General features: G+C 42.0%; 1 protein-coding gene across 3 annotated transcripts in view; it reads left to right on the top strand.

Moving 5' to 3' along the window:
- The first annotated feature begins 3,251 nt into the window (after positions 1–3,251).
- The window catches only part of ST6GAL2 (ST6 beta-galactoside alpha-2,6-sialyltransferase 2), a 57,062-nt gene continuing 37,770 nt past the window's right edge, over positions 3,252–22,543 (top strand). Inside the window, exon 1 of one of the 3 annotated variants that reach the window (XM_039389617.1) lies at positions 3,252–3,265. Coding sequence is in view for 1 of the 3 variants with exons in the window: in XM_039389616.1 (XP_039245550.1) it covers positions 8,112–8,144 (33 nt within the window). In the remaining 2 variants the exon portion in view is untranslated. Of the gene's footprint in view, positions 3,266–7,159; positions 7,335–8,100; positions 8,145–22,543 lie in introns of those variants that run through there. The other 2 variants (XM_027716753.2, XM_039389616.1) reach the window with 2 other exon arrangements.

Below are 22,543 nucleotides of genomic sequence, written 5' to 3'. Positions count from 1 at the left end.
CTATCTTTAAAATGTGAAATGTGCTGGAAAATAAAGACTTTAATTAAAGTTGTCTTCTCAATGTCTATTCCTTGAAGAAAAGTGACACCATTTCAAAACAGTTTTTCTTATATGTCTCTATTTACTTTCTCATTTTTCATACAACAAATTCTATTCAACCAACTTTACCAACATATTTAACATCTTTGCAAAAGTAACTGCAACACATTCAAGAGTCTTTTAAAGTAGAATAAAATTCTATTGTACATTTGGTGTTTCCAAAAAGGTATGGAACACAAAATCAACCAGCCTAAGAATTGTTTTCCCATATTGACATCAGAACTCCCACCTTTATTATTTAAAAAAAACAGGTAATGTTTGCACTGTAAAGTTCTGAACTGAAAATACCAAAACAAGATCGGAACAGGTTTTGCCAACTCTTCCTATTAACAGTGGAGGGTAAAAATTGCTGACTTACTTTGTGACAGTATTTGGCTAAACCTCCCCATAATTTAATTGCAATTTTAACTGTCTTAAAAAAAAAAAGTATCTGCATATTTGAAGTATGATACATTGCCTGTATGTAAGCAAACTGCCATTAAACCACAGCACTGTTCATATTTCTTTACTTGTCATAAAGCATTTGGAAAGTATGCATGATGAGAGCAGCTTTGCTACACTGAACTATCTGCACTCCCCTGCAGAGGAGACGGAGCCTTGGCATTTTTTCGGTCTGTGTATGGCAGCAGAAAGCAAGGCAGCATATTCCAAGACAGATACAAAGTTACGTGAAACAGTGTACTAGTAATAACCAGCTCTGAAGCAATGAATAACCAGCAACCAAGTTATTCCTGGGAAAGCTCCCTTGCATTTTAAATCAAGAAGAAAATGATGACCCATTTTCAAAGCATGAAGTCATTCCTGTCAGAAAACTAGCTTTCTTTGGCAGTTCCTAACCAGGTGAAACCAGTGTATGTGACTTCTGCAAAGCTGCAGTCCTGCTTCAGGTTATGAATCCTACCATCAGGAACATTGCACATTGCCCTTGAACAGCAAACGGTGTTGGCCAGACAACACTATGAGAGACACTTGCGGTAGGAGAAAGCACTAAGGATGAATTTTGGAGAGCTTTCCGATCAAATGGTATTAGGCCACTCTTTTTTGACTTTTTGGTTATAAACCCTTAATCTAGAGAGGTGAAGGCTGGGCATGGCGATCAGCCTTCCAGATGGAAGGATCTTCTAGATCCCTTCAGGTACAGGGGCCCTAAATCAGACTTCCACAGCAGTCAATGGAAGGCCAGAGAAGGGGAAGAGATGGTAAAACAGGAGATGCCTCTTCTCATCCATGAAGGTACACATCTCACTGTGGTGCCATATGCTGCCTGGACTGAAGAGATTAATCCTGGCCTTGCATGCTGCCCTGGTCTTGCTCTCTGCACAGGCTGGGCTGCTTCTCAGCCAGCATGTGCTGCATTGAGCAGGCTGGGCAGAACAGGCTCTCTGCTTGTGAAGGTTTCGGGGAGTAAATATGTATTTGTCTCCCTGCTGATAACACTGTCCTGCCAAATATGTATTTCTTCTTTGGAAGGAAGTATCCCACCATACATTGAGAAGACTGTCATTCCAAAGCCAATTTTTTCTCCATTCACCCATCTTGATGATTCAGCAGATGAGGCTCATTTTTTTTTCTTCAAAAACCTGCCACATAAACCCCTGTTTATTTCAGTTAACCTTTTTCAACCAAAGAGCCAGCTCACTGTAGCTCATCAGTAATGCCTCCATATATCACAACTGTGCAGAGAGCAGGCAGAGATTAATTCAAAGCAATTTTGTGTATAAAATTTGCTCCAAAACTCATCTATCTCTAGAAGTTTATTTACATATCAGAATATTTAGGTTTTGAATTCCAGTGAAGTCTGGCACTGACTGGTTTTTAATAAAAATTCCCCAAAAGCTGTGAATTACTTTAGCACCTTCAACTTCTGTTAGAATTTGACAAGGAGTCAAGGCACCTAGCACCCAATGAGTGATGCTAGTAGTAATATATAACAGAGGGCAAAATGGACAGAAACTTCCAGTGCTTCAGCAGGAAAGTGGATGAGAATAGTTTTCAAGTTTATCAAAGCAGCCAGCTTTTAGAAATGTTTTACTGCCTATGTCCTTAGGGTCCTAGTCTTTTGCTTGTGTAGGCTTTGTGATCTTGTTAATGTGAAGAACTCAGATTTATGATGTTTGTGACCTTACTGTGTGACTCTGCCTATAATGCTTGTGCAGTGCCATGAAAACACTGGATGGAGGATGACTACTGACGTCAGTGGGATGGAGCACCAGAGGGAACAGAAAGGAGCTCCCAGCCCTGCTCATGTTGAAGTCCTGGCCCTGTTACTCACGTGTTTTACAAATGCAATTGAAGACCATCCTTTTTCACAGCTTGAGGATGACTTCCGCAGTAATATGACAACTGGCAGAAAAATCCAAGCTGAAGTAGATCCTATACCTTTGTCTTCTCCTTGCAGCACTTTACTATTTCTCATGAATCTGAATTCTTGACAAGGATCATGAGGAGACTTGCATGTGCAAGGGAGTAAATGGATAGGTGACCTGGGTGTGGTTCAAAGTTCATGCTATAGATGTGGAAGTCCATGCTTCCTTCCTAAGGCAAATATTAGGGAGAGGAAAGCAAAGAATAGGCTGTGACTCTGCTTATCAGGTTTTACATTTAAGACAGCACTGAAGGATAAGAATCACTTATTAACACAGGTCAGGTCAGCAGTAAGTTAGCACTTTCCCACAAGACCAGAGAAAACTACAAAGAAATTGTGTCCATTATATCTTTGAGTCCCGGGGCTGCTTCAGAGGCAGTACAGCTCACACAAGGTGCACATTCTGGATTCATAATTCATTGTGTTTCCTACTGCACCTTGCCAAGACACAACTAACACTAGACAGCAACTGGGCTGGCTCTTCAGACACACATGGAACAGGATACACACGGAATTCTTCCTGAGACTATCAATGCCATTCTGACAAACATTCTTCTTTTTTCCCCTGTCAGTTCTGTGCAAGCAAAAAGAGTCCTTGGAAACTCTTTGTACACACACACACCAGTACCTGTCAGCCAGGATGCAACAAGCGCTGTGAGCCCAGCCAAATCTGCATAGGCATCTGAAACTAAACCACCTCACCACTGAATCCAGGAGAATTTCGTCAAGATGTTTCTGAAGGGAAGAGACACATCTGACTTTGGAGAGAAGGCAGTTCTGCCAATCGTCTGCCATGAGAAGGTATGAGAAAAAGAAACCAGGTCACTCTCTCTCCTAGGAGAGAGCTGTTAATTGAGGTCTATAGGCTCCAATCCTAAATCCATATCAGCAGCTGAAGAACTGCGACACTGAAATGCATCTGATGTGTGCAGAACCAACAACAGTATCTCTAGCTTAAATGAAAGCTTTAATAAAGTTTATTAAAAATCTGCTTGATGACTAGAAACAAAAGGCAGATCAGCACTAATGAGAACCATGGCAGGTGATAGCTGCAGGTCCCTCTGGATGCAGAAGGACAGGAATGCCCAGCCAAAAGAGCTTTACCAAGAGGCAGCACTGCTGAAGAACCAGAAGATTCACTGCCTCACAAGGTGCTGAAGGCACTAGGCTGAAGCATTCTCCTTCCTTCCCTGCCCCAACCAGGGGGGCAGAAAGTTTGAGGGTTTGCAGAAAGACAGTGGTAATCCACCCAACATGTTCCCTTCAGGAGTAATAGCAGAAAAATATCTCAGGGAACCATAAGTAGTAGGAGATGCTCAATTTGCAGGTAACCCATGCTTACTCATTCATGTAAGCTTAATAGCACTTCTTTTGTTCGAAACCAAAATAGTTCTGAAATAAAATTGCAATTACTTGGATGAAATTCGGCTTTGGTAAAGTCAATGGAAAAATTCCCCTTTCCATCAGTGGAGTCTTATTAGCCAAGAATATATTTTTAAAAGGTTAAATAAGCTTGTGTTTGGGCTTTAAGGATCTTTGTGTGCTGTACCTGCCAGTTTAAATGATGACTACAAAGATCTGTTATAAAACTTTTTCCAGGAGAGGCGAGAGCTTCCCTGTGTCACCATTTTTAATATACTGTGACTCTTGCTCATAGTAAATTAGGTTATTTATCCCCTTTATTTATATGCACTGCTCTAACACAGTAACAAACCAAAGTGACAGATGCATCTATATAAGTCGTCAAACTCAATAACAAAGCAACAGCTACTGTGTGTAACTTTACCCTATTGCTATCAATTTATATAAAAGACAAATTCTTCAAGCTGTGAATGTGTGAAAGTAAATTCTTTACCATTCTGGACTTGCCAGCAATTACTTTGTCCTCTGATCTCAAATCCTTCCCCAGGCTGCTCTCACATCATGGGGGCCTAGTGTTGATCTCACAGACCTTATCCCAATTTACTTTCTGGCTTCCAGAGAAGTTGTTCTTTATTACTCCGCTGAAATTGAAGGCAGAATCAGGCCAATGGTTGGAAATAAAACAGGATGCAGAGTTCTTCCATTATGGACTTCAGAGTCTAAGCCAAATGCAGAATGTAAAAGGCTGAAGCAAACCTTATTGGATTGCAGACTAACTCCTCCTGCCTTCTGCAGATAAATTTTACATTTACATGTGTAGGGGAGACTCCCACTGCAGTCAATAAAAATTGTGCTCAACCAACGTTATTTGTCACCAATCCAACTGCCCATTCTGTAAGTGCTTTGCTGAAAAAAACGGAAGTCTTCAGGCGACAAGCTTTCCTGATATTGTGTTTAAACTATCTCAGATTCCCACGTAGAATATATTAGTGTTACCAGGTTCCCCATAATATTCACTTAATTTATGCTATTCATTTACTTTTTATTCCAAATGGAAGATCTATTTCACTGGTATATTAAAATAAACCTACTAAAGAACAGCACATTTTAAAATAGTAACAGATGGTGTCTGTAGAGTTGTACAGATTTAGATTCTTACTTTAAACTTAATTAAATAATTTTTAAAAATTGAATTAGCAGTATCCACCTTTCACTTTGCTTCTTCAAACATGTGCTTATTGTATGAGCCAGCGTACAATATAATATCATTTTACAGACAGCAAGTCTGGGCCAAAAAAAAAATACTGGGAAAATATCCATCCCTTAATTGCTAATTATGTTTATAAGTGTAGATTTTTGAATGAATGCTATACAGGACTACCCCTCAAGCAGCAGTGTTCCCATAGAACCAATTTGTGGATATATATACGTCTCAATAGAATTTTTGTTGTCTTTATGTATGTAAGACAACCCATTTGCATCACATCGTATCACACTTATAAATGAGGATCTTTATATTTTTGAAATTAGTTCTAGATTTGAAATTTATTTTTGCAATGTCCTAGACTTAGAGGAAAATATGCTATTTTTATTCATTAATTGCTTTGCAATTCATGAAACTCCTCAATAAAAGGGAAGTAAGTAGATGAACTCTGGGATTTACAATAATTATTTGCTATTGGTATGAAGTGTTATCACAACAATCATAGTTTTTAAACTGTTAACCTACTCTTGATTGTGTTTTGTCTTTCACATCCTTGTGATGTTACATCTTAATTTAGCAAATTGCACCTTTTTTCCTCTAGCTATAATGGCTTTTATTTCGACACTTGTTTCACAGCTTTGAAGGCGCGCCTTTTGCAGGCATGCTGTTCCGATCATGTTACACTTTACAAATATGGGCACAAAGAAACTACAGTCTCAGATGCATTTACACAGATGCTTATCTTAGAGCATAGATTCAGCACAAAAAAAAGGTCATCTGTCATTACCCCAATAATTTGTAAGCGAAGACTTACTTATACTATTTTCAAAGTAAACAACAATTAAATTTGAACAAAGAGTAAAATATGCTTTAAGGTACTTTTAGCCGTTCGGCAAGCTTAGAAAGGATAACAACGACTGCACTGCAAACATTTCTCTTTTCTTGTGCCGCTGGACAGACACTGGATCGATTAGTGCCGTATGGGTCCGGCGGCGGGAGGGAGCATTTACTGCAGCTCCGGTAGCATCTCTCCGATCTCTCCTTTCCTTTGTGATCGCTGATCCAACAGCCCTACATCACATTGTTTTTCTACCCGCTTGATGAGCGAGTTAATGTGTTTCTTCTCAGGAGACCTTTAAGCTTAAAATATTTCTTTAATTAACGGAGCCTAATCTTAAAAAGCCAAAGCCGGCTGCGGCGCTTCCACACTGTATAGCTGCGGGAGTCCCGCCCCGGCTCACGAGGAAGGGCTGAATAAAGGACCATGTCTTCAACTTTCCGGAACGGCCACAGAGAACCCTCGCACCCCCGGCCAGACCTGCCGGGGTCCCGATGCCGAAGCCCCGCGGCGCTCCCCGCGCTCGGCAGGCCAGGGACACGGGGACAAGGCGAGGAGGCTGCCGGCCCGGCCCCAGCCCACGCACCTCCCACTCCCGTGCCGCTTTGAACTTCTCCAGCACAGGGCCCTGAAGGTGCAGCGCGGTCCCCCGGCCCCGCCACACCATAGCGGGGGAAGACGCAACGCCAGCGCCCCATCTCCGCGCATCCCACCCGCCTCCGGCCGGCGCGGGGGAAGATGCCCCGCCGCCGCCGGCCCCACACACTCCCCCACAGGGGGAAGATGCAGCGCTGCCGCCAAACCCCTGCCCGTGCGGAGGAAGGTGCGGCGCTCCCCCCGCCGCCCGGGTGACCCCCTCCCGCCGCAGCGCCCGCCCCTCCCGCCGGGGCCGCCCCGGCCGCCGCTGCCCTTCTCGAACAATGAGCCGGGAGAGGGCGGCACGGCCCCGGGGCAGCCCCAGCACGCCCGCCCCTCCGCCCGTCAACCCCCGCAAGCTCCCGCCCCGCTGTCGTAGGGCCCGGCCCCGCCCGCGAGGTACCGGGGGCGGGGGCACCCCCATCCCGGGAGGGGCCGGGCGGCGGCGCGGGGGACGCTCGGCCGCGTGTGGAGGGCGGCCCCGGCGGGCGGTGGCTCCCGGGGGAGGGCAGCGCCCGCGGGGCGGGGGCGGGGCGGTGCCGTGCCGAGCCGAGCCGAGCTGCGCCGCGCTGAGCTGCTGCGAGCCGCTGCGAGCCGCCCGCCGCCCCTGTCACCTCCCGGCGCCGGTGCCGGTGCCGCTTGCGATCCGGCGGGAGCCGCGGTGCCGCCCGCCCCCGGCGGTGCCCGCGCCCTGCGCTTTGTGCGTGCGGCGGCCACCACCATGCGGGGGGAGCGGCACCGCGTGGGACGCGGCGAGGCGGAGCGCCCGCGCCGCCCCGGCTGCTGCACCTCGGGGGGCAGGGCCCCCAGAGAGCCCTGAGCGCCCGGCGGTACGTAGTGGCACCCCCGGGCTGAGAACACTTCTCTTTCTTTTTTTTTTTTTTTTTTTTTGGCGGGGGGCGGCCGGTGGTGGTGGTGGTGAAGGGGAGGATTTCTACTGTGCAGCGTTTACGGGGAGGAAAATCCTGTAGGTGAAGCCACATGGGTTCTCAGTGGCATAGCTTAGTGGCTTCTTGCCTTTACAGATTTCAGGCGGGGAGCGTGCGGGGTGTGTTTTAGGAGGGTTCGCCTTCTCAAGAGGGCTTGAATAGATACGTTTAGAGAAGCAGTGCTTTCCAGGAATTTAAATGAGACCCTTTTCTGTGGTTGCTTTTCGAGGCTGTTTTGTTAGTTCTATATTTGCTCTTGCCGATTGCTCTTATCAATGGTTAGGCAGCTGTGTTAGCATATAAAAATCAGTATTCTCAGAAGAAAAAAAAAAAGTCTCGGCAAATTCACTTCTAATAAGCGGTGTAGATCACTTTTTTGGTCTCTTTCTATATTTTATCAGTAATGTTATCATCTCTAGTACTCAGCTGTACCATTTGTAGCTTATTTTGTCATGGCAATGTGTTTCATTTGGTACTAGAAAAAATTTGATTGGGTTACTCATTCAAGTAATTTAGATGATCTCTTGGAGTAAGGTTTAGTCATCTCATTTCTTCACGTGTAGGGAACTGTTAAGGCAGGAGGCAGCGACAAAGCTCAAGGTTATGGTTTTCGCACATTTTTCAATCTGACTTTCCTTTTTCAGTCTTGCAAACTTTCTGAACTTTAACCCTTTTGCAATGAAACTTTTCAGGTGTGGTGTTTGCATCCAGGTAATTTTAATACTTATATATGTATGTATGCATCTTTTTTTGTTGTTGTTTGGAAAACTCATGTGAAAGTAATTCAGCTGGTTTTGATAATGTGGGACTGTTGGATATGGGGAAAGAATTACTACATTTTTTCCATTTAAAGATAAAGTTCTTGCAGTGGGTTGTTTTTTTTTAAGGGGGGGATTTATTTTTTTTGTAAATTCGAACTATAGTGTAGAGGTATTTTTCTTTCATGTGCATTTCTGATTAAAATACTGCTTGAAATCCTGCCATAGCTGCCTAATGTTTTTGTGTGTGTGGCTTGCTAAGACCAAAGGCTGCACTATTGGGAAAAGATGTGCTATATTTGCTGAATGAGAAGCTGTGATAAAGGTTCCGGAGGTGAGGTCCTGCCTGTGTATTCAAACCCAAGGACATTCAGCACTGATTTCTGCAGCCGACAACAAAGAGATGTCTTTGCAGACACCTCTGCTGTAGGAGGCAGGGCTCCTCTTGCAATTTGCTGTGGAAGTGCTCGATTTGAGATCTTGCAAGTGAAGTCTTCAAACTATTTGTAGACAGAAGTCTTCTCTGATGGTATTTAGGACCTCTACAACTCCTGGTGTGCTAGTCAGAGAACTCTTTTCTGTTCTGTGCTTCATCTGGGCAGAGGACAGGATTTCCCAGCATTGTCCACACTGCACGTTCAGAGTTGGAGGATGTATACAAAGTATTAGAGGTTTGTTGCAAGGTTACAGACCTCTGCATCTATGTTTTGTGATGTATTTTCTACAGAGGAAATGAAAAGAAAGGCCAAACAATAGGGAAAGTGTTAGAAAAAGCTTATAAAAGTAGCCTAAAGGGATGTTAGAGTTGCATATGTAAACATCCCAGTTGGAAAGACATCATGGATAAAGTTCACCTTATCGCTTGTCCTTTGAAATCTGAAAAATGATTGTTCTATGCACTCTTAGGTTAATCATAGAGTTGTGCATAAATGAAATCTGGAGAGACTGTTTCCTGATTTAAAATTAAGAAAACGAAATAGAAAATAATTGTAACGCTTCAGAATGATATTTTTCTATTGCAGATTAGTGAAATGAGATAGAACAGTATCCTGTTGGTAGCATCCTAACAATTGCATTGTAAATTGATGCTGTGTGTGCTAGTTACTGCATATACTATTGGAGCATGCTGGATTTGACATAAGTTGTTGGAATGCTACTGGTCCATCAGAAATAGTAAGCAAATCTCTCTGCAGTAAATTTCAGATTGTGTTTTGGAAACTTCTCTGTATTTGCTAAGGAATTGGCTAGTGGTCTACAGAGAAGTACTTGGGCATATGGTATAGGCTCATTTTTCATGTATTTAGCTACTAATGGCATTAAAAGAAGCCAAAATATATTAAATACCTCTCTAATATTAATTATCTTGTTAAGAAATTGCTGCAAATACTATTAAAATCACAGATGCGTACAAAGGCTTTGTGATCAGTGTGAAGGCAAATCCAGGAAATAGGGTCAGTGGGAAATCTGTTGATCTGTGAAGGTCTGTTGAGATGCTGTTGTTGCTAAAAAAAAGAAATTGGTTGCCCCTGTGGCACCGGAACTTTGGGACTTGCTTCAAGGAATGGAAAGTCTGATTTTGCTGCTACTTTTGCAGTGTAGAAATCATTTTTGTTGAGTAAGCCTGTTTCCTCAGCATAAAGGTTTACAACCCTTAAATAGCTCTTCCTGACATTAAGCAGTATCCCTTTCATGTGTTTGAAGTGTGTTAGAAAGGCTGACTGGCAACACTGGTACTGATGAATGAAAAAGAAAGAAATTTACATCATCAGATCCTTTCTTTAAATTATTTCCCTTGTTGTTAATTATTACCAAGCATTAGACTGCCACACTTGAATATAATTAATGTAGTAAATGGCTTATTAGGCACCATCTGAACTTTTGCCTTGTTTAATTATAGAAGCTTAGTGCAGTGGCCTGTGTGCAATATTCACCCCAAATAATTGCTTTCAGACTTTTATCTGACCATGGTTATTTTTGGAGCAGCTGCGTGCATGGCTTTTCCCTGAACTTTGCAGTTCTTAGGCTCTCCTTTGCAGTCCTGCCACTACATTTCCAATTTGCATAACTAAAAGCAGTTGAGTTTTGATTTTGCTGGTAGTAATTCAGAGCAATTGTTCTGCATGCCATTCATATGTTAATTTGTTTTGAGCTTCCTTAAAATTTTGTAATTCATATTTGTATTTAGGTACCAACCAATCCATGACACAAATAGGAAAGTTTTAATAATTTTTTTCTGAAGGTTTTTAATTGGTTACTGAAGTTAAGAGTATTTTTTTCAGTGAGACTGTATGTCTTGAAAATGATGCTAAGAATGTAAAAGGAGTGGCACAGGATGAAATTTGCGCCACAAAGAATTTACAATAAAGGGTTCAGATACAGCAAACCCCTCTTCATGTCCTTAATCACATATACTAATTTCATATTAAATGCCATCTTCCTCCAGTAGAACTCACAGGGACATATTTAGAGTGCAAGATCATATGAAAAGCTGACTACAACTACCATATTATAGCTGAAAATAATACAAAAACCTTGATATTTGTTATTGGATTTATGAACATTTTGTATTTTAGATCCAGTCTTTTCTAAGGAGCAACCATAGAAAACTGATTTGCTTGATCAGTAACACTTCTGAAAAAAGCAATCTTGCAAAGATATTCAAACTTATTTTTATCTGGTCTGAAAATTTTACATAGACTAGAAAGAGTGCTTCAGTAGTTGGCCTTGAGGGGAAAGTATGCCAAAATCATTCTGCTTGCTGTATGCTTTTTTTCAGAGATTGTCTCTTTCCAGAAAGATAAACGCTTTAAGGGTTAAATGTAGGGAGCTGTTGTCAGTATTCTTGATGAGGGTTCTTGACCTTGGGAACTTACTCCTGACAGATGCTGTGACAGACCTTGTTGGTCTACAGACCTTCAAAGCCCTCTTTGACACCAGTCACTTTGGAGAGGCCAGTTCTTCCATGCTGCTGGAGTTGGCTAGAGGCTGGGGAAGTGTCACAGAGCTAGGCTCTGAGGTGTGGTGGCCTGGATTGCTGTTATATTTCGTTGGAGATGTGGCCGTGCAGCTGGTTGTGTGTGCGTTACTCTGCTTTCTGGAAGGTTGCATTTAAGAAATCTAAATGTAAGTGAAAAGTAAACGTTATTCATTGCATAGTTCTGCGATTGTCGTCAGAATAAGATTCACCACAGGTTTTGTACACTCCACTGTTTATTGTATTAGATTGTATGAATGCTATCCGACAGTAAGGTGTTCTATAGCTAGGGTTGTGAAATGACTGTGAGTACTCTGAGGACTGAACACAAAATGTTTATAACAACCAAATGGTAGTTCACCGTGGAAAGTTTCTTCTTCCTATGTGATACATATCTGTCTGGCTGGAAGATATGTGACCAACCAGGTGGAGAGGGCTTAGTGAGATGGGTTTGTTGTGTGGCTTTCTGAATTTGTTCTGTCATTGCTGGAGCCAAAGGTCTGGGAGGGTATAAAATTTGATGAGGTCTCTTTATAGGATCCTCAGTTTAAAGTAGCTCTGCTCAATTCCATATTTGATTTTGGAGCTGCCTTTCAGTCCATCACTGGAAGGACTAGTTTTAGTCTAGTCACTGTTATATCAGTTTCTCAGCAAAGGTTGTGGTCCTATCTCTATGAAATACCAAGTCTCTTCGGCCCATGATGTTCTGTTTGAAGGACGGGGATCTGAGTAAAACCTTCTGTGTATAAAAACGTAGTGATGTGCTTTACAGTCATGGTCCAAAATGCCCTCAAACATTACATAATTGAGCAGTGAAAATTTGACATTCTTCTATGAGACTGATGCCTAGATGAGAAAATGCTAGTTAAAAGTGCTGTTTCAGCACAATCTGAAAAATGTTGGAGGTATTTTATAATTCACTATGCAAAGCAGGAGGCGTTTTCCTCTGGACTCTCAATGGGATATCAAGCCGTTCACCCTTACAGTGCGGCAGGGAAGGGAGGTCAGTAACAAATGAAAGTTGTTACCATCTGATGGCTGTTTAGTCACCTGTGAAATGTGTTTTCTAATAGACAGGTTTCCACATCATAGGAGCAGCAACCGCAATTAAATGAGCGGAACCAGCCCCCTTGTCAGAAGACTCGTACATCGTGCCTCATCTTAGCCTCAAACCGATCCCACTAGTTAAGTGTTTCCAAACACAGCGCAGGGACCTGTGATTGCTAACGGTGCTCTGTCTGCTGATGGAGAAAGAGCGCGCTGTGGTGTAGAAGGTTTTGGCCTGTCTCTCCTAGAAAGGCTTAATCTGTAAAAGCAGAAAAAAGTAGAACCTGTAGTAGCGTCCATGAACTCCTGGCTCCTTGTGAGTAAGTTGCTTGCAAAATGTTCAAAAGATTGACTGGGTTTAGGGTTTCGTCCTGTGGAAGCATTATAGAGGGCACCCTATATCTCCCAGTGAAGCTAACTGATCATGTCCAGGAATGGTAGTCATCATCATCATGTCTAGGCTTCGTGAACGAAGATTTGGGAAGGTCTCTACCCACGTTTGTTACAAGCGCACTGGTGGCTAAAGAGGCCAATTCGAGATAGACACGTCCGGTTGCAAAAGGCACAGCAGAAAGACTCCTTAGGTGGTATATTCTGCAAGGCACAATTCTTCCTGCGTTGTCTTTTCTCCTCAAGGGTGATCCTGTGTGCTTTCTCAAAAGCATCAGCAGCGTTATAGATGGTGTGTCTCCAGACCTCCTGATTGGAGGCCAGAGTAGACCAGTTATGGTGATCAATATGGCCAAGGCTGAGATGTTGTTTCAGGGAGTCCTTGTATCTCCTTTTCGGGGCTCCTCTCATGCGGCAGCGGGTGGCAAGTTCACCATAAAGCAGGATCTTAGGGAGGTGGTGGTCCTTCATCCTTGAGACGTGCCCTGCCCAGCGCAGCTGTGTTCTCAGCAACATGGCCTCAATACTTGTGATTGCTGCTCATTCTAGAACAGACCTGTTAGTCACATAATCTGACTGGTGAGTGTTTAGGATTGTACGGAGGCAGCGTTGATGGAAGCGTTCTAGGAGATGCAGGTGGTGGCGGTAGATGACCCATGATTTGGATCCACATAAGAGAGTAGACAGCACTATTGCTCTGTAAACACTGATCTTGGTACTTTTCTTCAAGTGTTTATTACGCCAAACTCTTTTATAAAGCCTTCCGAAGGCACTGTAAGCCTTTGCTAACCTGTTGTCTATCTCTCCATCAATCTTACCATCCGAGGAGATGAGGCTACCTAGGTAATTGAACTGCTGGACTGATTTGAGCTCTGATTGACCAATGGTGATATGGGGATGATGGAAGACTTCCTGAGGTACGGATTGATGGAGAACTTCTGTCTTCTTTAAGCTGACTTCTAGCCCAAAGAGCTCAGCAGCGTCTGCAAAGCAGGATGTTAAACGCTGCAGAGCTGCTTCTGTGTGTGCAACAAGGGCGGCGTCATCAGCATAAAGCATCTCTCGGACAAGATGATTTAAGGTTTTAGTGTGGGCCTTCAGTCACCTTAGGTTGAATAGGCTTCCATCAGTACAGTATCGAATGTAGATACCGTCCTGATCATCGAGGTCTGCCGTGGCCCTTTGGAGCATCATGCTGAAAAAGATTGTGAATAGGGTTGGTGCAAGAATGCAGCCTTGTTTCACACCATTGGATATTAGAAAGGGCTCAGAAAGTGCATTGCCATATCTGACTTGTCCGTGCTGATCCTCATGGAGTGAGATGATCATTTTAAGGAACTTGGGGGGACAACCTAAACGTTCCAAAATTTGCCACAGACCTTTTCTGCTCACAGTATCGAAAGCCTTGGTGAGGTCAACAAAGGTTACATAGAGATCTTTGTTCTGTTCCCTGCACTTCTCTTGCAGTTGTCTGAGAACAAATACCATGTCTGTGGTACTCCTGTTGGCTCTGAAACCGCATCGGCTTTCAGGTAGAGTTCCTTCTGCTATAGCGGGTATTAGTCTGTTCAAGAGTATTCTTGCCAGGATTTTGCCAGCAATGGAGAGCAGAGTAATACCTTGGTAATTTGAACAGTCTGATTTAATTCCTTTCTTCTTATACAAAGTGATGATGACTGCATCACTAAGGTCTGATGGTAGTTCGCCTGGTTCCCAACAGTGCACCACGAACTCGTGAAATTTGGCATGGAGTGCATGGCTCCCATGCTTCCAGACTTCGGGTGGAATGGCATGGTAGTAATTAACTGACAAATTGGCTGAGAAGTCAGTATTAATTTTAACAAATGACTTTTCTTTGAATGCAAGCTCATGCATGCCAATTATAACAATATGGCTATGATAAAATTAGGCATTTTTATTCTTTAAGCTTCAAATCTGCTGGTGTGTGATTATTTTTCCGTTGTCTTAAAACATCTATGTTGTGTGGGGAGTGGCATTAAGGGAGGGGAACAAATATACATTGAAAAGAAGTGCTCTTTCTCCCCCAAAATACCCTAAATTCCAATGCAATGTTCAAAGTGGTTGCAAAAATCTTTTCTAGTGGTTAAGGAGTATTTAATGTATTGTATCATACAGTCTGCAAGGCCTTTATTGTTTCAGTGAAGCACACCGGCCTAATATCTAATCCCATAAAATCAGTGAAAGGTCTTGTATTGCCTTAAAGTGGGCTTAGGGTCTAGACCCCAGTGAGTCCTAGTTTGTTTTCCAGCTGCAGGCTCCTTTCAACAGGAGACTGTGAACTTGTGTGGTAGGAAACGAAGCTCCTAGCAAATGTATCTGAGTTGAGTCATATTTTGATGTGTTGAAGAAACCGCTTTTAAAACCAAATCTGCTTGGGCTAAATATATGAGATGTCAGGGAGAAAGCATTAAGAATAGGAGTGTAGGAATTTTTTGAATAAGGCAGTGTACACTATGCGATGTGGTGCTAGCACAGAAATTGCATTAGATGCATAGACAAGAAGCCTTTTTTCTTAAGAACACAAATGTGGTCTATCGGAAAATAAAGCAGTGATATGTTTTTAGATATATAGCTTGGATGCAGTCATGCAGATGGATGGAAGTTTGTGATCAAAGCACCTTGACTCCACACGCAGACCTTTATTAGCGCAGCTGAAGGGCACAGAATATCAAGGGTGGCTTTGCAGTGATGAGTTCGTGTGACTGTAGTGGTGTGGCATTGACATTTTCTTTATAATATGCCACCTTATTTTCAGAAGCTTATCATTCACCCATAAACCACATATTCTGATTTAAAGCATAGTTAAAATGTCTACTTAGTGGAAGGAGAAGTTTTACTAAGTATAAAAATAATTGCTTTGATGAAATGGAGAAGAACATGACATTTACAAGAGACCTCACTTTTTATTTCTTTCATTTTATTGAACATGCATAACTCTCAGTACCTCTAGATTTAAAAGACATTTAGAAAAAGACCTTTAGAAAAATGCAAGTCCCTTTAAAGATTATTTCTTTCATTGTCTTGACAAACCTTGAAAAGTAGTTTCTGTGCCTGCACATTTCAGAAACAGTTCTTAAGGGTTTTATTATGTGCTGAAACATATGTTTATAAAAAAGACTATAACCTGATGGAAAAAGTGTCTTATAATAATAAACCTGTCGATGGGCCATATGCTGCCATCAGTATATTTGAAAAAAATAAATTCTTCTACAAGTGTTAAGTAACTTTACAGCGTGAGTGTTAAGTTAGGGTCAGACTGTGACTTGCCCTCTGTGGATTGAGAGGGAGAGGAAAGTGCCTGCAGACCCTTCTCATGCTCTTTTCATTAGCTCACAGAGTGGCAGGCGGGCTGGAGCTGGGTAGCACCTTTCCCAAAGCTTTGCCGTGGTGCTCTGCAGGTTCGTGCCGACCCAGCACAGGGCTATGTATTTTGTAAAACTTGGTTGAGCTTTGTGTGGTCTCTCCTGAGAAGAGCAAACCTCTCAGGTAGATTATCTGCATTTTAAAAGGTGACAGAACAGATAGTTGAAGTCGGTACAAATAAAAGAGCTCTGATAAATCTCCAATTGGATAAGAAATATGGAAAAAACTTTCTGTTCTTACTGTCTACTAGGTAGATCATTTCTATTTTATGGATTTTTTTTTTAGTGCTTATAGCACCGGTTTTGGATTTTAATGTAAGTGACATGGTCGTTACAAAGTCTTTTGTTTCTGAAGAGCAAAAGTAAGATGCAGTAGGTCAAAGGATATGTCATTCTTAAAAGGCACTTTCTGTGTGGGATCAATGTTTGGTAAATGTAGACACTTTCAAGCCTATTTTACTTTGGATTCACTCACGTAGCTCCTGTGAATGGGAGTCATGCATGTGTGCATCTCAAAAAGAATAGGTTTCCTTGTAACTGAGGAACTGTATGTGTAGGAACATACTTCACCGAGAAGTGTTTTAATGTCCTAATGTTTTCCACCACTGATCAGCTCTGCTCTGCTTTTTTCTTGGCAACTTGTCAGGTCATAGTTATTGTCAAAGGAAATATTACAGATTAAGGAGAATTGTTTAGAGTAGTTGACCATGCTCAAGACTGTGTCAAGTGATACATGAGGTTGCCATAGTATCCGTTATCAAAATCAAGATTGTGAACAGAGCAGTCCCCATCAGGAGTGAATTCCTTACCCACAGTCTTTCCAGGGTTCATCAAACAAACTACAAGTTTTCTCAGGGGAAATTTGTTTCTTGAGGGCTGAAGTCTTTCCCCGGATGTTCCTGACCAGAAGTCTAATGCCCTATGTTGTGTCTATGTGTACAAAGCTCCTAGTCTAGAAGAGGGCCTTGGAGAGATGGAAGCAGAGATGGAGAATCACCTGCACTAGAAGCACCCAGACCCCAGCATGGATTTTGCAATCACCATGAAAATGTAAAATAGATTGGATCAGTAATCCATGGAGGAGAGGGTACTTGGGAGTTATGTGGATGTTCACAGGGAAAATTCTTTGGGTACATCAGGGGGTATGGACTGAAGGAATAGGAAGAGGACAATAGTAAGTATGAGGAGGAAACCATCTATACCTTGTGTGTGCTTAGCTTTCCAAGAGAGGCACTTTGGTACTGGCAAGGCTTGGAAGCACACCAGGACCATTTCTCTTCATCCTGACGAAATGTCTCTCCATGGACTCTATAAAGTCCAGCCAAGTTCTTACACCCCATTGGACCTGAGGGAAGGGTCCTGGGCTTTGGTGCTGCCTCCTGAGCACAGCTGATGAGGTGATCGAGGAGTCTGCAGTGATCCAGGCTGGCTTGCCTACAGTATGCACAAGCCAACATGTGGTGTTAACAACTACACTGCTCAAAATTTGCACAAACCCACATTTAGTAATAAAATAGCTTGCAACTAGTCAAAGGCACCAGTAGTAGCCAAGCAAATTTGGAATGTCTAAGCCAACCATTTTTAAGTTATGTTGAGCCAAAAAAAATTAGGGAATAGTCCAAGAAATGAAGAACACCTCACTTTTCAGGAACTCTCATATCTCCAAGATGCCTTGGCCGATCTACCTCAAACTTTCCAGAGAAGCTTTCCTTGGCGCAAGCCCATGACTCTGAAATTTCATGTGACTGTGTTTTATTTTGTTGAAGCTATGAAGGTTAAAACCAGAGTTTGTAATAGAAGGCTAATCTCTCCATTAGAAATATTTCTGCATAGTTGATATTCATTCCATTGTAATTGTTCACTGCTCGTTGAGGTTGATTGTAATTTTGCTATTTATTTCAGATTCTTATTTTTAAAGGATAAATTCAGAGCAGTATGGCTTGGAACCAAATTGTGCATGGCTGGCTCTAGGCATATGTGGTAAGGCAGAAGCATTAGCCCTGTAACTGCTGGAGAAGAATTTACAGTTGGAGTCCTACTCCCACCATACTATAACTGGAGAGCTTTAAGGAGTGTCTGGTTTGAGAGATCACTATTTAGTACTGCTTTTCCCTCTCCACTTGGTAGAAGAAAATGTCTCTGGCCTAGTTATACTCTCACCTCCAGGCAAAAAATGCTTCTGGTTGATGTCCAGCTTGTCATTCAGCGTTTCCCTAATGGCAGCTCTTCCTGTAGGAAGCCATGAAGATGGCAATAGCCTAAGATGGGGATCAGTGTTCTCCATGTGTGCTCTTGAACTGCTCTTCATTGTATCTAAACATCTGTAGCCTGAAATGTCTAGCTTCCAAAATTGCAATACTTCAGATAGGTATTAGAAAACAGAGAGAAAATATTTGTGGTCCTGGAGGTGCCTTTAATTTTTCAAGTTAGAGGCACCTTAGCATGACTGAATTCTGTAGAGGAGTGGGACCTGGCTGTGCGCCTGCCCTTTCCTCTGCTCTGAATGCTATTTTCTGAACGATATGAAGACCAAAGCATGCCATTGCATGTACTTACTATTGTTAGATGGAGTCAAATGAGCATAGGGCTTTAATATGCTGTATTTCAAGACACTGAATTAGTTTGACTGAGTCACTTTACAGACAGAGCAAGCAGGGCAGGAACAGATGTCAAGCTGGAATGAGCCCTCACCCTGAGGCAGGGGCTGAGAGTGTTTGAAGTCGATGCTCATCTGTATTTTTCTCTCTGGGGCTCCCCAGGAGAGACTAAGCAGAAGTCAGGAGGCTCCTGAAGAGACAGGGTGCTCTGCATCGCTTTTTGGTAGGGCTCTCTTTCAGGCAGGATCACTCAGCACCTGCTGAACTCTGCAGTCGATGAGGCCAGGAGGTGCTCTGTGTCTGTGCAAGACAGTCTTTGTCCTGTTTGCCATCTGTACTGCTGCTGGCTAGCAGGTGTAGCAGAGGGATGTTACTGCTTCTTGCCTAACATACCCCACACGAAACATAAAATTATCTTCCAAGTTACAGCAGATTATTATGGTTTAATTCCTGAAAAAGGGTGTCCGTGTAAAATACCGATGAGTAGGTTTTCTATTTGCTCAGGCGTTTTGTTATTAGGAGAACTAAAAAGACCAACAGAGTCACCTAGAAATCAATGTGCCGCTATATAGGGAGCCACTGAGAAGGGTGCAGATAATGTGATCACAGCTACTTAAACCAGTGATCAGATATACCACTACAGTCTGCAGAAGCTGCAAGCAGGAGAGAAACCCTGCTGAAAACTCCGAGACCATGGAATTAAAATAATTAAGCCTTGCAGTCTCTGGAATAGATATTGCTCTTGCAAGGTTGTCATGAGATAAGTAGGGACACTAGCACTAACTAGACAGAGCATACTGTATACATGGGACTTCTGTCATACGATGCTAGGATCTTTATTTTTGTCAAACTTGCTAGTTGTGGTTGAAAGTCCAGGATTCTTCACATAGTGATAGCACAAAAACCATAATTATCAAAGAAGAAATTAAAAGCAGACTATGTAGATATGAGGAGGCATCTCTTGATTCCTGAGTTAGCTCAGATGTCACTGCATGGCACTGGAGTGTCTGCACAGAGACTCCCTATGTGATTTCTTCAGTAAGCAGGGCCGTAATGGAGATGATCACCTCAAAGAATTTTTATCTTCTTGGCATTTCTAGAAATAGTATGTCTGCACTCTTCAGGCTGCAGAGCTGCAAAGCATTGAGTTAGTGTTGGTGCTACTCCATCCCATGCTTCCAGGTAAAAGTTTCCAAGGAGTCTCATAAACCCGTTGTACAAGCTGAGAGAAGGGATAAAAAACTGCAAAGCCTGTAATACTGCAATATTATAGTATCGTCTATTGCTGCAATAATCCTGCTGTATTTGGAAGGTCTCAGGCATACCAGCACCATAGTTAATCATACAAACAACCAATAGTAATTCATAGCCTTGACTATGAATTGAGAAATTCAGCATGACTAAGATAGACATCTGATCCAGCTCAAGAAAAGAAGCTCAAGAAAGTAAAGGAGTCTTTCCACAGTAGTTTGCTTTTTGATTGACACACTTTAACCCTGTTTCTGAATTTGCTCACTTATTTTCTAAAGAACAGTTTTAAAAGTATGACACTAAAATAATTAAAATAACCCCCTTAAATCCTTGATATTAGTTCCTTATTTACTGGCTTTTAACGTTTTAAGTAAATGAGCCAGGCAATAATACAGCCATGCAAATGCAAAAAAGCTGTTAGATGGACAACACTGGAGTTTTGTGACTCAAAACTATATTGTGAGTGCTGAATCTACCCAGTAAGTATATGTGATAGAGTATTAAGTCTTCGTTCCTTACCACTGAGTTAAAGTCAGCCTCTTTATGTGTGATATCTCCCCCCAGTTGTTTGAATTTGGTTATAAAGTATGGTCAGTAACAGCAGAGCAATAGGAGAGTTGCTCATTACTCTGCTGTCCAAGTTTCTCAGAAAGTAATATTCAATACCACATCAGTTCCACTGTGGTTTAGGGGTATAAACTGAAAATGAATTTGCTAAACAAAAAAGTTATGGTTTTTTTTCTTTGAAATGCAATTTCTTTTTAAGGCAGAGATTCCTCTCATTTGTTTTCCATCCATCTGAAGTGAAGTTACAAAAGAAGAAAGTTGCAAGTCCCGTGTATGAAAAGTAGTTAGGGAAAATGTCAAGTGACTTGGAAACAGGCATGCTACATAAAAGTGTCATCAAGAGAAAGAAAAATTGGGCAAGACTTGCAGCAATGGTGACTGGTTCACAGGTCTTGGAGACAATTCAGAATAGGAGTACCACTTCTGAGGTTTTGGAAATCAAGAGGTGGTTGTAGTAATATAGTAATGCTGGAGGAGACGCGCGACTGTAGTCTGGCGTCATCAATCACTGGTTGAAATGCTGGAGAAATAGTAGCAGTAGTGAAAGTACATAGACTACATAAAGTATGTATTACGTTTACAATGTTACATTTTCCAAGAAAGACCGTGTTTTTAGAAAGCTCATGTCTTATACTAAAAGTCTATTTTTTCCCCAATTCTCTGATACCCAAGCCAAGTGAAATTGATTTTAAACTAAAGACACCAATGTGCCTTTCTTACAACAGTGTGCTTGGCAGAAAAGTGATATATTAGAATTCACATAAGCTTGGATTCTTCAACTCCTGGAAAGGAAACTCTATACGTTATTCGCTGATGGAAACGGGCTCCTCTACAGTGTGCCCTTGGGCATGTTCTGTTTAAGTGTCTTGAAAATATGTGATTGTTCCTCATGCACTTGTCCATGCTCAGTTTCTTTATGGAGATAGTGACATTTATGGTATCTGCAGTCTGGAATACTGCTTTTGCCATACCTTTTAACAATTATCTCCTTTTACTAAAAAAAACCCCTAGAAGACCTCGGCATGGCGATTGCATAGAAGACTTAGCAGCTACAAATTGTTCACTGCATGTGGTGATCAAGTTAGAAACACTTTAAAGAAATCAAACTCCCTATTAGCCTGATTGGAGCAATACAAATTCGTCTTTTTTAATTTCTCTTCCCTCATGGTATAAACCAATGTAAGTCTGCTCGTTCTTTCATCCAAAATGATTCAGACCTGAGGGACATTTGTAATTTGAAAGTAATTAGTAAATAAGTCAGATAAATACTATCCACTGAGAATTGTGAAAGCACATTGGATAGGATTCTTAAAGAGCTGTATCAAATTCAAACAATTAAAGCTTAAAAAAATTATCAGTAGTTAGTATGATAAGTCCATTTCATCATAAATTAGTTCACTGTTAATAATTTCTGCTGCTTTTGGAGCAATCTGAAGAGATACAGAAATCTAAAAAAGTAGTTAAAATAGAAGAAAATCTGTAATAGCACAGCATCTTGAGACTAAATTGTGGCAGTATCCAGCTTCCTGATTTGCAGTAGGATCTCGGAGTATGTGCTTGCAGCCGGTGCTTGTGTGCAAATGCCATCAGTGGAGTTCTGGGTCCAGAGCTGGACCCCAGGTCTGTGGGTGTTGTTACTCTTTCCCCAACTAACTTTAAACAATATTTCTCTTGATTCTTGTAGGGCATAACATGTTGTCTGCCTGCTTGTTTAAGAAAAGCTCAGTGGTGCTCATTTTCTTATGCTGAAGTCAGAAAACCCAGCTTATTTGGCTGCTACTGTTCAGAGATTTGGGCTCTCTAAGTGAAAAAGCAGAATCTGAGGTACAGGATATGTTTGAAATAATGTGGTTTGTAAGTAGACCAGTCTACCACTGCTTGTAAGTTCATCTTAAAATCTTTAAATCCCTCTGCCTAAATGTCACTTCAGGATTGTGAGGTGCTACAGGAGAAACCTTTGCATCAGTGGATGAGGTAATGGGAGCACACAGAGTCATTACTCCCTGGAAAGAGGCTGGTGTCTCTCATGACCCTCCAGCATCTGTTAGATGTAATATCAGGTTTCATATTTGGGGGCTTATATAATAAATTCACTATAGTTACTGCAAGTACTATGAAATTGTGTGATGCATTAAAATGGATT

The sequence above is a fragment of the Pipra filicauda genome, unplaced genomic scaffold, assembly GCF_003945595.2.
Source record: "Pipra filicauda isolate LSUMZ 115617 unplaced genomic scaffold, ASM394559v2 scaffold74_size2892960_pilon, whole genome shotgun sequence".
NCBI lineage: Eukaryota > Metazoa > Chordata > Aves > Passeriformes > Pipridae > Pipra > Pipra filicauda.
This window is presented reverse-complemented; position numbering and strand designations above follow the sequence as displayed.